The sequence below is a fragment of the Leptidea sinapis genome, chromosome 18, assembly GCF_905404315.1.
Source record: "Leptidea sinapis chromosome 18, ilLepSina1.1, whole genome shotgun sequence".
Classification (NCBI taxonomy): domain Eukaryota; kingdom Metazoa; phylum Arthropoda; class Insecta; order Lepidoptera; family Pieridae; genus Leptidea; species Leptidea sinapis.
The window spans coordinates 8481175-8497345 of record NC_066282.1 but is presented as its reverse complement, the minus strand read 5'-3'; the positions used below and the strand labels follow the sequence as shown (position 1 = coordinate 8497345).

At 34.1% G+C, this 16171-nt stretch overlaps 1 protein-coding gene across 4 annotated transcripts; it reads right to left on the bottom strand.

Moving 5' to 3' along the window:
- Positions 1-2639: 2639 nt before the first annotated feature.
- Positions 2640-14988, bottom strand: LOC126969608 (uncharacterized). Of its 4 annotated transcripts, none has more exons than XR_007730423.1 (6): positions 14854-14988; positions 14663-14771; positions 14361-14494; positions 14163-14280; positions 2933-3029; positions 2640-2863 (listed from the first exon to the last, which is right to left on the bottom strand). XR_007730423.1 is itself a non-coding variant. In XM_050815154.1 (4 exons), exons 1-4 carry the CDS (start codon positions 14523-14525, stop codon positions 2725-2727), a joined length of 519 nt encoding a protein of 172 aa, XP_050671111.1. In that variant the 5' UTR covers positions 14526-14645; the 3' UTR covers positions 2640-2724. The 4 variants fall into 4 exon arrangements, 1 of the variants encoding a protein (XP_050671111.1); XR_007730424.1 differs by having other exon boundaries at positions 14361-14487; XR_007730425.1 differs by lacking the exon at positions 2933-3029.
- Between the last annotated feature and the right edge of the window lie 1183 nt (positions 14989-16171).

Here is a 16171-nt window from a genome sequence, read left to right as displayed (position 1 = left end):
TCATGTATTATTGTCAGAATGGTCTAATTGTAAATTTGTTTATACGGATGGCGCAAAAAACAATAATAACGTTTCTTTTGCAATCTACCTTCCTGAAATTAGGAAGGGTATTGGCTTTAAGATTAATAAATATGCCAGTATTTTTACTGCTGAAGCCGTCGCTATTCTTTTTGCTTTAAAGCATATTAAGAAACAAAATCAACTTAATAAGAAGTGGGTAATAGTTAGTGATAGTATGAGTGTGTTAAAAAGTTTGTCAAATAACAAAATGAGTGCTAACATCAATTACATCATTTTTGCTATAAAGGAATTGTGGTTCGAACTATGTTTAATCGATATTAAAGTGGATTTCGTTTGGGTCCCGTCCCATATAGGAGTAGCAGGAAACGAAAGCGCTGATTTTCTAGCTAGAACTATCATTAATATATCCGATCTATCCCTATATCCTGATTGCAAAGATCTAGACATTAACATACCATATACAGATATAATAAGTAATCTAAAACAGCGTATGACTCTTCTTTGGGGAAGATATTGGTACAATTGTACAGAAGTTGAAAATAAGGCTCATTCGTATACTTTGTTAGATAATCCCGTTAATAGCACACCCTGGTTTTGTAAGTTTAAAAATAACGCTCACAGAAAGTTCTATACTACAATAACACGAATGCGTATTGGTCACTATCGATTGAATTTTCATCTTCATCGCAAAAAAATTGTCTCCTCTCCTTTTTGTGACCATTGTAATAAGCAACAAGATCAGTCTCTGGATCACATCTTTTTTGATTGTTCGTCCTTTGGCATACAGCGCCTTGTGCTGATGGATGAGCTACTGGAAATATATGGTGCACCCAATATAATCCCGCTCTCAGTAATAGATCTATTAAAGGACACATCAACTTATATGTCCTTGTATAAATTTGTATGTAGTACTGTAAATACATTGTAATTTGTAGATACATACGTTGTAAATTTGTTTATAATTATGTAAATACGTTATAACTTGTACATATACAACTAGTAATAGCATAGCGCAATTCGCGAACTGAACAGATAATGTAAATAGGTAGGTATTATTCTAAAAAGTTATGCAAATTACACTGGATTTGACTTTAAGAAAAGGGGAAATTATTAGAGACTATATTACTGGATTTGGACTTACTAAAAGGAAAATATGGAAAATATTCTTTAGAGAATTATACATTAACGGAAATGGTAAAATAACTGATGACTTTAAGACTGGATTGGATTTGATGAAAGAAACTACTATAAATATTCGCTATCGAATATACATAATTGGAAAAGGAAAATGGAAATAATGTAAGATGAAATGAGAAAACTGGATTGGACTTTTTGTAAAACAAAATAGTGAAAATAATAAATACCAAAGAAATGAAAATACTAACGACAAGGCAGTAAGGCCCCTGGCTATAGCCTGTTCGAAAGAACGAATTAATATAAAAAAAAAAAATTATCGTTGTTGTCTTGTTGATAGTATTGTGTAAAAGTTCTACAAAAATGGACATTAATCGACGAGATTTAATAGATTTAGAAGATTTGGACATGCTGGAGTTATCTCGGCGACCTAATAGACGTCGCAGTCGAGTCAACCTCAGCTCAGCATGAGGAAAGTGCTTCTTGTTTTTAAAGCAAAATTCTCTGCATAATAGTTGACAAACTATTCATTTAAAACTTAACACTTATGTATTTTTTTCTTTCAGTTTCAAGATGATACGGCAGACTTACATAGTGTTTCTCAACCATAATATAAGTAAGACCTGCAGAAGGGTTGCTGAAAGTTTAGCGCGAATATCTCATCGTTTTATAAAAATGCCTGTTTCCTTGGTCGAATAGACGGAAACGATGAGAAATTTTCGCGCTATTGCTAATTTTCCTACAGTTATTGGCGCTATTGACTGTACTCATGTAAGGGTAAAAAAATCAATCAATGTACAGGTATTATTTATTCTAAAATATTTTCTGAGTTACAAAGTCTAGTTTATATTATGAAAATATAAGATCCATTCATGTCACAATTTCTATAATATCAATGAATAATTTCTTAGTTTGTAAAAAACTTATATAACAATAACCAAAACAGACTAGAAATGTGTCCCTGTATATTTTACATTTTTAAGGAATTAATGTAATTAATTCCGAAAAACTTTTCAGGTTGTGATTCAGATCTAAAAATCATGAACATTGTGACAAGGTGGTGTGGCAGTGCTCATGATTCAAGAATATTTAGAGTATGCAGGCTAAAAGAAGATTTGAGGCAGGTGCATTCTCTGGAATTCTGCTGGGAGACAGTGGTTATCCCTGTACTCCATATTTATTTACACCATAATTAAATCCCACAACACCACAAGAAGTTAGGTACAACAGATGCCATATCCGTACCCAAAATACAGTGGAACGTTGGTTTGGTCTCTGGAAGGAACGGTTCCACTGTTTATTAAGAGGCATGTATGGAAATATAGAAACAGTCAAAATGACAATTGTGGCATGTGCTGTACTACACAATATTGCAATTGATATGAGAGAAAATCTGTTTCCTGTTGTGGGAGCAGATTTTCATGAGGAGCATGCTCCACTCAGAGTTCAAGTACAAGTTCCTAGAAGTACAATAAGAGGCAATATTAGGAGAAGGCAATTTATTTTAACTCATTTCTAGTACATAACAAAAAATTTATTTCATTCTTTTACATCCAATTTCTTCTTTAATTAGGCAATTTCAAGTTCCAATTTTATTGTTGTTAATTCTAAATTTTTTATGTTAATTTTATGTTCCTCTTCCATCATTTCTAATTGTCTTTCTTTAAAGTCTATGTTGCTTTTTATAATTAGGCTACAATCATCACATCTGTAATATTAAAGTTATTGTAACTAATGCATATAAAGTAAATACATTAATGTAAATATCTTAAAATACCTGTTTTGTTGGCTCTTTTTTCTCTTTATAGCAGGATCAGATTTGCCAGTATTGTTATTGATAACATTTTTTTCTGTTGCCTCATTGTTAAATATCTCTGAAAAATATTTCAAAGCTTATATAGCAAAATCACTTTAGTATTATTATCATCGTTTAAATTTAATAACTATTATTGCAAGTGACATTAAAACAAAAAGGTAGTACCAATATAAGGGTAGATAATAATCAATATGTGATGCCTTGTAAGGGCATAGTAATACTATAGAGCTTATGTATAAAATGATGGTCAATCGGTTCTTAAAAAAGAAATATGCTTATAAATTTCTCAGTTTCTGTAGTAAACTTATGTATTTCTTTGAATTGGATTTATTTCATAAGCAATTAAATTCACAATTTAGCTTTATTTGTTTATTTACAGGGTATGTAGATTGATATATCTACTGTACTTGGTCGCGCGGGTAATCTAAAAGATTATTTTGAGTGGACTGTATGGAAAAAAAAGGTAGCGGGGTTCGTCTCCTAGTAATACCAATTAGCTCAATGCAGTAAAATTCCAGGGACTAACCTTGATATCTTCTGCAGGCCTCGCCAGGACGTCCTTCACTTTATTACACCACAGACACAGCTTATTTTCAAATTAATGTAAATTATGAAGAGCTCAAAATATTAAATAAAAAGTTTATAATATGAGGTAGCGGCGCGGGCGCGTATCGAACGCACGTTTTTAGATGCGGGGGTCGACGTATACTCTTCACGGTCGCTTCGCGAATAATGTCGCGTTCCAAGTTATCCCTTTCATTCTACGCAATGAAGCTAATTGGCGCAACCATCCCCCCAGCCTTAGGGTGTACCCTAAAGGAAAGGATGTAAAAGAAAAGGAAATGTGAAACGCGAAAAAGAAAAAAAAAAAAAAAACAATTAACGATACAAAAATTGAACAAAACAAAAAACATAAAATAAAAAGATGCATCACGCGCGCTTATATTGAAGAAATGAATAAAATTAAAAATAAAACAAGATAAAACTTAACCTACAATGCGGATTCGTCCAAGTGACGAATGTAAAAAGAACAGTAAGTTTATTGAGTGGGCAAAGGACAAAGCTTTGCTACTGGTCGTTGGTAAGAACCATTTTTTGTACGCACACTCGCAACTCTAATGACTTCATCCGAACCTGGGTGGACGTCTTCAACTATGGCGAGCGGCCAACTAAGTGGTGGACAATTATCCACTTTAATTATAACAATTCTACCCTTATTCACCAGGTTCGTAACAGTGTTCCATTTTGATCGCATTTGTAGCTCATGGAGATACTCATTCCGCCACCGATTCCAATAACTTTGGAGCAGGTTGTCTAATAACTGTTTACGCTGTGACAAATTAATATTAGTTTTTATGTCTGGTGCAGAATGAAACGTACCCAATGGCCCTAACGCTAAAAAATGAGCAGGGGTTAGAGCGACCGGTTCAGCGGGATCGAAACTTAAAACAGTAAGAGGACGTGAATTAAGCACGCACTCGATTTGCGTGAGTAAAGTATACATTTCTTCATAGGTAAGTAAAGTTTCACCTATGACGCGTTTAAGGTGGAGTTTGACACTACGTACGTGTGTTTCCCAGACGCCACCGAAGTGTGCGCTGCTGGGTGGGTTCATTTTCCAATTAATGCCTTGGTTTACAACTTCATCGTTAAAGGATGCACAAAATGACTTCGACTTTAAGAATTTATGTAACTCATCAAAATGAGTTTTTGCACCTACAAAATTCGTTCCGTTATCGGAAAATAAATTAAGACACTCACCGCGTCGTGAAATAAAACGCTTGAACGCACGTAAAAACGACTCCGTACTAAGATCAACTGCTAGCTCTAAATGAACTGCTCTAGTAACAAAACATGTAAAAAGACAAATGTATGCCTTTTCTTTACGAGCACCTCTATACCTACTTATCAAAATAAAGAAGGGACCGCAATTATTCTTCGATTAGCTCTGAAGCACTTGATACAAGCTCGAAAGCGTTTTCGTACAATATCACGCCCAGCCAATAATCCAAAACTTTTGTCGTAATAATGATAAAAGTAGGTGAGGTCCGGCATGCATATATTTGCGGTGATAAAAATCTATGATCATTGCCGTAATATGATGATTTTTAGGCAACAAAATGGGATGCTTAGCGTCAAACGATAAGGAAGATTTATTTAGTCGCCCTCCAACGCGGAGTAAACCATCCTTATCAATGAACAGCGAATAAGGTAATAAATATTTTGGGACCTTGCACTGCTTTTGGATCGCTGAAATGACATTTTCAAAAAACAAAAATTGCAAGGCGCGTAGCACAGCGATCTCCGCATGCTTCAAATGATCAACCATAATAAATTCAGCGCGTGGAAGTTTATGAACAAAACGAAAAACATACACGATAATGCGTAATAATTTTCCCCACGACGAGATGCACGATGAAAGTTGAAGAAGAAAGTTTTCGTTTGATGAAGCTGTTTTAACTACCAGAGCTTTAATTGGTCTATACTCTAAAAGTTTAGAATCATCTTCTTCATTGTAAAATTATCCAACGGCCATGACGATAGATCATTTCGTGCCCACGGTGGGCCATGCATCCAAAGTGGATGAACTAATAATTGAGCAGAAGTTAAACCCCTAGAAATACAATCGCTAGGGTTTTGCTTACCCTCGACGTGATAAAAATGTTTAGGCGCGAGATACTCTTGCATCTTTGAAATGCGGTTAGCGATAAAAGTATCAAACCGATGCGGGGACGAATGCGTCCAATATAATGCGACCGACGAATCTGTAAAAGCGAACACGTCATGTATTTTACAACGCGACTTTACAGAATCACGGATAAAATTAAGAAGTTGTGCCATAAGTAGCACAGAGCACAGCTCTAGTCTAGCTAACGAGACTATACGTGTAGGTGCAACGCGGCTCTTAGCCATCGCCAACGTAATGCGGTTAGGTTCATCTGGTATACCAACACAAAAATATACAACGGCACCGTAGCCTCGTTCGCTAGCGTCCGAAAAACCTAAAAGTATAACGCGATGTGTGGCGCTATCGATACCAAAAAAACGCGGAATTTCAAAATTATGTAAAAGTGGCAACTCCTTCCTAAAGGTTGCCCAAGCTGTACGAATATTTTCTGGTGGTGGATCATCCCACCCGACGTTCGAAATCCACAATGCCTGAATTAATAACTTTGCATATAAAATAACAGGTGCACAAAAGCCATTAATATCCCACAGCTTAGCTACTGTCGATAACATAAGACGCTTAGTACATTCAGGCCGCGGAGTAAAATTAATAGCAATGCGAAAAACATCTTCGCGTGGACACCAACTTAGCCCCAAAATTTTTAATGAATCATCATTGTCAAAATTCACGCTGCTTGACAATCGATTCTCTTGCGGTATGGCATTTAGAACCTCTGCTGAATTACTGACAAATTTAACTAAATTAAATCCGCCCAATTTAAACATTTTAATTAAGTCCTGCGCTAAGCTGGCACCACTAGAGGGTGTACGTGTAGATACGCACAAATCGTCCATATATATGTTATTAGATGCAACGTCCGCGGCGCGGGGGTACTGACTCTGGTCGTCAGTTGCGAGCTGCCTCACGGCGCGCATGGCTAGATAAGGGCTGCAACGCAGGCCGAAGCAAACGCGAGTAAAATTATACATTTTTGTATCAAGTTCGTTTTCAAAACGATGTAAGATATTTAAAAAACGCCTATCCGAATTTCTTAAAATAAGATTTAAAAACATTTGTTTAATATCTGCCGTGAATGCTATTTTATAAAGACGAAAATTTAAAATAATTGTTGTAAGATCGGGTTGCAAATTAGGACCTGAATGCAAGCAGTCATTTAATGAAATGCCTGTCGTAGTCTTGTGACTCGCGTCCAACACTACACGGAGCTTGGTGGTAAGTTTGCCTGAGCGACAAACACCATGATGCGGAATGACATAAAATAAATCCCCCTCTTTCACTGGAGGCGCGGGTTCAATAATACCACTAGCTAAATATTCGCGAAGAACACTGTCGTACGCTTTACGTAAAAGAGGACTCAAATTTAACTTTCGATTTAAATTTTCGTAACGACGTTGTGCAGAAATTAAAGACTACACACGAGGGGTCGCGGTTGAAAGGCAATGCCGTAATAAATCGGCCGGTGCTGTCACGTGTCGTATTATTTTAAAAAAGTTTTCACATTGAAGTTCAGTAGGTGACAAGTACTTAGTTCTGCTACACCTCTTGTAAAGACCAAAAACGATTAACTAAATGTTCGAGAGAATCCTCAGTCGATGTGAAAAAACTGCAAATAGAATTTTGTTTTTGTACAGAATTATTAATTTGAATATTTTCTACGGAACCAATTATAATAAAACCAAACGCCGTCTCTAATGCGTCCGGATATCCGGGCGGGCCAACTACCTTACCCGATCGCAAGATTTCCGTAAAAACTTCGGATCCAAGTAATAAATCGATATGACCGGGTACATCGTACTCCGGGTCTGCAAGCGTAACATTTTGTAAATAACTAAGGCATGATGTATTTATTTTTGCCAAAGGCAAATTGTTTGATATTTTATTCAATACAAATGGATTAATATGTAGGGAGTAGCCCGACTCATAACTTGATATTAAAGTTAAATTAGTATAGCTCCCTATTGGGTATGCTTTGTCGCCAATACCTTTAACAGAAAGTGAGTAATCTATATGTTTCGTACGAAGTCCTAATCGTTTGCAACACTGTTTCGTAATAAAATGATTTTGTGAACCCATATCAATTAAAATGCAAATTTGTTTTTGCGAACCATCTTTACAAAGTACTTTCACGCAGGCCGTACCTAACAAAACGTTCCCGCACAGCGCTTGACATAGCGCGCACACAACATCACTCGTAGTGTTATCAATAATATCAGCTGAAGCGGACGGGCCAACTTCAGAGCGTCGATGCACAACGTTCTTCGCGCCGAGCGTAAACAGGTTCGCCCGAGCTGAAGTAGTCGCGGGTGGGGAAGATACAGCCTCACCGCCCGGAGCCGCCTGCTCATGTGTAGCAGTGACTGTTGCTCGATTTACTGGGTTTTTATTATCGATCCAGTGCAACATAGTATGATGCCTATATCGACAATGCTTACATACGTTTGTCGATTTACACACCGAAACAGTGTGTCTTAAACTTAAACAATTAATGCACGATTTATTATTTTTAATAATATTAAACCGTTCGCGAGGCGTCATATTCTGAAACCTCGCACAATCGTAATAATGATTGTGGGTTTTCGAAAAACAAACAATACAGGAATTACTGTTATTATTATTATTATTAGTTACAAATGATTTCAAAATAGTTTTAGATGAAGTTGAAGGGTTTGATTGTGATTTGGACTTCGTATTTAATGAGCTGTGACGCTGCAATATTTTTATTTGATCGCGAATAAAAACAATAAAATCTTCGAGTTTTGGAATATCGCAATTACGCTTATTCATTTCAAATGCGCGAGTAGTTTCGCTGTCGACCTTTTTAAGAGCAATATACAATAAAATAAAGTCGCTTATATCATCTAATTTTAAATTTCTTAAGGCCGACACAGACGATGCAAATTTATCGACGAAATGTTCCAGCTGGTTTGCGTTAGCAGTGGCGTGTGGTTTGTAATCAAAAATAGTGTCTAAATACGCGGTCGCCAAAAGCCTCTTATCCTCATACCTATCGACTAGAGCCTGAAAAATAATGTCATAATTATCAGGTGACGGAGTTATGTCTGAATACACTGACAACGCTTTGCCAGTTAACTTACCAATTAAATAGTATAATTTATCCGACTTGGAAAGTGAGGGGTTATTGTGTATTGTATCCTTGAAACTAGAAAAAAAGATTGGCCAGTTGCGTACGTCTCCGTCAAATCCCTTTAATTCGATAGGGGGGAGTTTAGCTTTCCGAGGTAATAATGAATTATCAGCGCCTTGAAAGTTCATTGCCGTTTTCGGTTTATTTAATGAAACTTGACGTTGTATATTACAAAGAATCTCTTCAAATGCGATAAGTTTTTTATACCCGGGCACGCATGCAGGGTCAATTTCCATTTGGATGCGATTTAAATCGTCTAAAACCTTTTCGAAGTTTAATCGAATCGAATTAACCCCCGACGCTTGGGTCAAAAATTTTTCGATAAGTGTGTCATCGGTTAAATTTCGTGATAAATCATAAATGCCTTGGATAAAATAAGCCGCAAGTTTGGCTTCCAATATAGCTACTTGCATCAATTGTGACTTCGACATTCTTATGCAATGTATTAAAATAAATGTAAACAAAAAAAAATTACAAGTACCCACTATAAATTTGTGGAACGAATATGAACGTACGGTTAATAAGACTATGAAGGTAGATTCAAATTATCGTAATAGGGCGCGGTTCGTATGATAATAAGACTGATGAATAGTAAAGGTAGGTATATTAGGTATGTCTATTCTAAATAAAAACGGTTGCGGAATGAATATTAAATAAAAATGCGGTGACCAAATAAAGAGCAAACGTTATTTAGTTAAGGACGCGTTCTCAAAACAGAGAGGTATCGAATCGCACTACTACACTGACACCGCTCAAACACATACACGTACTTAAAGTTAATTGCGGGAATCAAATGAATTTGATACTTTAGCAAGTTTGAATTTTATTTTTTTAATACCTATGTATTTTTGATAATTGGTTGATGTATTCGTTTAGTAGTTAAAAATTAGAATTTTAGATGGCAATTCTGTCGCATAACGTCGTGTGCAGTAAACGCAGTTTTTTTTAAATCCAAGATAGCCGCTGCGAAAAATTATGATTTCAACAATATGGGTATCGTATCCGAGGTTATCGAGGGTGCAGAGAACAATTAGATAGGTCTTTCAAAATCAAATTTTGAGATTTTTTAATTAGATTGGTAACGGAATGTGTTTTGTACATATTGTGAGTGAAAAGTCGAAACGTAAATATTTCTATATTTAGGGAATGAAGGATTAATTTAGCATGTGGGATATTGTTAGACAGGCCTTTTATAAGATAAGTTAAGTTTATGAATGAATTCTAATTTTGGCGATGTAAATGACACCCATGAAGAAAATTTTGTTGATTTCATAGGCGCCATCATGGATTTCGATTTAGGCCCGCTATTCGTTATTGTTGACCCCAAAATCCATGAAAATAACACCCATTATAAGAAGTTGGTTAATTTCATAGTCGCCATCTTGAATTTCGATTTTGACCCGATATTCGATATTGTTGACCCCAAAAACCATGAAAATGACACCCTTGTAAAGAAGTTAGTAAGTTTCTTAGGTTTTTATGTAAAAGGCATTAATTATTTTCTCAAAATTGATTCCTTTAGAATTCTTTTTGATGTCATTTCTAATAACTACTAGATACTACTACCGCTTCGGAAACAAATGGCGCTCTGAGAGAGAAGAAGCGGTGCAAGAAACTCTCCCAGCATTCTTTTTTTGCGCTCTTTTCAATAAAAATATAGAATATTGTACAGTCATTTCTATCGCTATAAAATAATCACAATCTAGTCCTAGGCTGTCCGATCATTTAGATATTCAGCAGTGGAGTAATAGGATTTACGACAGAGCCATTTTTTATAAAACATTTAAATTTATTTATGTATATGTGTATAGAACATCATTGGGTTTTATAGCTGAGTTATTGATGTCTTATGGATATATTTTATTTTGCTTAAAAGGTCAAAGTTATGACTTATCTAGTATTTATTCAAACCTATTGTTATTTTACTTATAAGAAAAAAAATTTCCGATTACTTACCAATGTTATGATATTATGATTTAATGTTATGTTATTAATATTTTCCTTAAATTGAGAAGTGTATTAGTTACTAACAGATTTAATTTAATTTTTTATTATTATATATATATATATAAATTTATTGCCAATGTTTATGGTAGCAGTAGACTTGGGGGATTATAAATATATAAATATTTAATTCTCAAAGTCTGTGTCTCGGTGTCTAGAGAATACCAGCGTTGAGAAGTAAAATTCCCAACATAATGCTGACTAGACACCATTTTGGTTCTGTAATGTCCATAATATTGTTATTAGTAATAAGATTTCTGTATTTTTGAACCAAATAAAGTTTTTAATTAATAATTAATATTATTAGAAAAACATGAAAATGACACCCATGAAGAGTAGTTGGTAAATTTCACAGGCGCCATCTTGGATTTCGATTTTGACCCGATTTTCGTTATTGTTGACCCCGAAAACCATGAGAATGACACCCATGAAGAGATGTTGGTAAATTTCATCGGCACCATCTTGGATTTCGATTTTGACCCAATATTCGTTATTGTTGACCCCGAAAACCATGAAAATGACACCCATGAAGAGACGTTGGTAAATTTCATCGGCGCCATCTTGGATTTCGATTTTGACCCGATATTCGTTGTTGTTGACCCCAAAAACCATGAAAATGACACCCATGATGAGATGTTAGTAAATTTCATCGGCGCCATCTTGGATTTCGATTTTGACCCGATATTCGTTATTGTTGACCCCGAAAACCATGAAAATGACACCCATGAAGAGAAGTTGGTAAATTTCATCGGCGCCATATTGGATTTCGATTTTGACCCGATATTCGTTATTGTTGACCCCGAAAACCATGAAAATAACACCCATGAAGAGACGTTGGTAAATTTCATCGGCGCCATCTTGGATTTCGATTTTGACCCGATATTCGTTATTGTTGACCCCGAAAACCATGAAAATGACACCCATGAAGAGAAGTTGGTAATTTGCATAGGCGCCATCTTGGATTTCGATTTTGACCCGATATTCGTTATTATTGACCCCGAAAACCATGAAAATGACACCCATGAAGAGAAGATGGTAAATTTCGTAGGCGCCATCGTGGATTTCGATTTAGACCCGATATTCGTTATTGTTGACCCCGAAAACCATGAAAATGACACCCATGAAGAAAAGTTGCCAATTTTGTAAGCGCCATCTTGGATTTCGATTAGACCTTATATTTAGAGATGAACTTATAAATCACTAATTCTTCAAAAAAATACAGAAACATAATTCATTGAAAATCTGACTGCGTACAAAATATGTAAAGTATCAAAGACAGTATTGTATAGCTTATAAATAATATTCATGTTCGTACAGCGATCTTTCCGAGTACGAGCTGCTGCTTACAACCGACACAGGGTCTACCCACGACAGCGGCCGAGCGCGGACTGAGGTTATTTCGATAGATCTTTCTGTGCAATGCATACGGAGTGACAAAATAAAATAACCCTAAATACCACACTTTAAAGTTCATTCTTATCAGAAATATATATGAATTTTAGACGATTCATTTCTATTGTTTTCTGAGATTATTTATTAGATATTCATTAATTTATTTCCCGTGTGTTTGAAAATATTATATCTGCTTTCCTTACATAATTTTTAAGAGCCAAAATTGTGTAAGTGGTAGCAGAAAACTGATCCTGAATGAAGCCCCATTTCGTCAATTTTGTGTGAAGAGGTAACGGATAATCGTTTTTACGACATAAAATATCAAAATTTCAAAGCAAACATTTCCCGCTAATTGGAGATAAAGAAGTAATCTATTTGTGGCAATTTTTAGTTTTGTTAAACTTAGTTTAATTTCATCACAAACTACCGAAATATATCTTATTTTTGTCGGATTCGTAAACGCGTCCTTAATTTAAATAAATGCGACGTGGTAAAAACATAACATTTGATTATGTTCTATGCAATACCACCAATAAAAATGTTACGAGTACATAAAATGATGCGATTTATTAAAATAAATAGTTAAAATGCGATGCGGTATGTACTATGTACAATTAAGAAATGCGTATATTAATAATAACTAATTAGTTACGAATGCTTGGTCAATATAAAACATAAATTAAATGAAAATGGTATCTAGTGATGCAATATTTTATGCGAATGGCACGTGGCGTTAAGGATATTAAAAGGATTTAGGATACGGGTCTGAAGGGCCAAAAATGGTCGTGCGGGTAATCTACAAGATTATTTTGAGTGGACTGTATGGAAAAAAAAGGTAGCGGGGTTCGTCTCCTAGTAATACCAATTAGCTCAATGCAGTAAAATTCCAGGGACTAACCTTGATATCTTCTGCAGGCCTCGCCAGGACGTCCTTCACTGTATTACACCACAGACACAGCTTATTTTCAAATTAATGTAAATTATGAAGAGCTCAAAATATTAAATAAAAAGTTTATAATATGAGGTAGCGGCGCGGGCGCGTATCGAACGCACGTTTTTAGATGCGGGGGTCGACGTATACTCTTCACGGTCGCTTGGCGAATAATGTCGCGATCCAAGTTATCCCTTTCATTCTACGCAATGAAGCTGATTGGCGCAACCAGTACTCATTTATGTGGTTTCTTTTTTAACTTTTACAAGTCAAAACTATTAAACTGTATAAATAATGAAAAATGTTGTTAATATTTATTTAAGAGTGGCAATGAGTTTCTCGCCAATACATTAAAGCTCAAACTTTTCCGAATTTGTAAAATATTTAACATTTGACATTTATAAGTGTAATTTTTTGTCCTATTTGAATAAGTGATTTTTTGTTTGTATATTTTTTGTAATGTCTTATAATTTTAATTAAGTTAAACTTTTGTGAAATTAGTATAGTAAGATTGGTCAACTAAATATTTTTAAAGTAGCTTAGTAAGGGAGGCTACTCTTTTTGATGTAATTTGGTTGATAAAACTAGTGCCTGCATTGTATGTGGTGTTTGTTATTTATAAAAAAATATTTTATTATGTTGTAGGGTTTGATGTTTTATTCACAAAAAGAAAAAAAAAAGAAGTTTAGTACTTAATTAGTAAAATATGTGAATCTCTTATTTTGATATTTGTGTTCCTTAAATAAACTAGGTCTATACTCTATATGCTAGTAGTTAATATTCTTGAAGACTTGTGTAACTTTTTAATAAATATTATAATACCATAATAAAATAAATATTCATATCGCCAACATTGAATTATTTTTAAATTAATCTGTAAATGTATCTATCTATAAGGAATAAATATGATGAATAAATAAATTATATGTTTTTATTGAATAAATTAAGATTTATTTAAAAAAATGTTTTTTTCCATATAAAACTTTTTTGTTTGTGTTTTATTATAATATTTTTTTCCAAATTATCTTACCTTGCTTAGCTATACTTATACTAGATTCTTCATTTGCCTTATTAATGACTGTCACCATATCATCTGCTACTGAGCTGGTAGTGCTAGTGCCAGCAATAGGTTCTTTAGTGGTATGAATCTTAAAGTCAGACAGTAAATATATTAGAAATAATCTGTTTATTATAACTCAAAACGATTCTTATTGAGAAAAGTACCTACCATTGCATCACCGTCAAATTCATTATACTGCATTAAAAATTCATGAGGAGCTATTTCCATAATGGCTATATCCTCTGGAGAAGGTGAGGGGGGTTTTTCACCGCCTCCGGTCTTCAATTGCTGTCTTCTAAAAACTGAATAATTATGCTTGGCCGCCAACTTCATTCGTTTCCAGGCAAATTTTATTTCTATAATGGACCTATTTTTGCCAGTTATCTCGTTTAATCGAGATCAAAAATCGAATTCCGTGATCAGTTTACTATGACATATTTTTAAAGAAAATAAAATAATGTGTTCCTTACTTATGCATTATATTGCTCCACTCTTTTATCTTTAACATATTATTGCTAGTTTTAGTCGACTTATCTTCGATATTTGTGCCGACTCGGTTAAAAGTTGACGTAAAATTTCCTTAAATAATAAAATATAAAATCAAGTAACAGTCGCGTAAGTACTGAAATATTATAAATGTTACAATATAGTATGTACTGACTATCTCTTCAGAACTCCAATTTTCACCTCGTTTTTTCTTTTGATATTCCATTATGTTATTAATAAATAATATATAACATAAATATTAAGTACGTAGCTACTTCTCCAAACATTGATTTTTAATGTACTGTAATTGAAGTCTTAAAATTCGCGCGCTCGACGTTCTTATTCCTTTACACGTAGGTATACGAGATTAGGTCGTCACGTCAAAAGCAAGCCAGCAAAATTCTTTAAATTAATCTCGAAGTATACTATTTTGAAGAAAATAATATATTTTAGCTAATTTTCATTACAATAAAACTGTTACATATGTTATGTAATCATATGTAGAAGGTAAATTTTCGTTATTTTGGTTTTAAAATCAAATATTATCGTTAAATGAAACGGAACTTGCCCGAATAAGTGAACTGCAACAAAGCTGGTTTATTTAGTTCTGGTTTAAACCCGTACTTATATAGTTTTTTGTAATAAGGCGGTAGTAGTTTAGTTTTAGGTACTAAGTAGTATAGCTAAATAGTTATTAGTAGTGTATTATAGTATAGAAACTGGAATGAGATATTTTACTATTAGCACTGAAATGACATAATAATTGTTTGAGACCCTGGGCGGGAAAATATAACTATAGGCGGAATTATAATTCGAGGTCAAAAATGTAAGCAATGGTCTTGCCAACAACAAATAATAACTTTTTAATTGTGCGTATTTAAATGTACTAAATTATCATTGTAAAATTATAAGTGTAGTCTATATTCATATAATTAAATATTGCACAACGTTTTCTCTGTGTAACATAGCATAAAATATATTCAATATTTAAAATGTAAATTTATTGTGCAAAATTTGCTATGACACTGGCAATAAGATAGAAGCTCTAAACATTTGGCTCGTCTACAGAAGAAATACGTAAATAATGTTACAAATTATCTTGGTCGTTGAGACAGGTATGCCTGGTTGCCATATTATTTTGTTCATTCCGCATTCGGCTTCTGACAATCATCGTGATTGAATGTGCACTTCTTGCTTTTTGTTTATTTATTAAATTATTATTTTATATGTTTAAATTATAAATATGGGTTAATGAAGGTGCGTATTAATAGGATATACCTATACAATATACCTACATGTTTACGTAGCGGTATATTGTGTATCTTATATTTGCATAAAAGTGGAAAGTGAATATTTTGCTTTTATACAATATGAATATGATATGATACTATTACAGTTAATAATAGTAAATACTTTTACAGTTCACGCAACATCGAAAATGTGGTTTGATACTCAAAACTCCTAAATATAATACGCTCGTTGTGCAAAGTGGT

Coding starts and splice junctions, on each gene's coding strand:
- LOC126969608 (XM_050815154.1), bottom strand. CDS start 14,525: ATGAAGTTGGCGGCCAAGCATAATTATTCAGTTTTTAGAAGACAGCAA. Junction 14,281..14,360: donor AATTTGACGGTGATGCAATG/GTAGGTACTTTT, acceptor TCTGACTTTAAG/ATTCATACCACTAAAGAACC. Junction 3,030..14,162: donor TATAAGTATAGCTAAGCAAG/GTAAGATAATTT, acceptor AATATTTTTCAG/AGATATTTAACAATGAGGCA.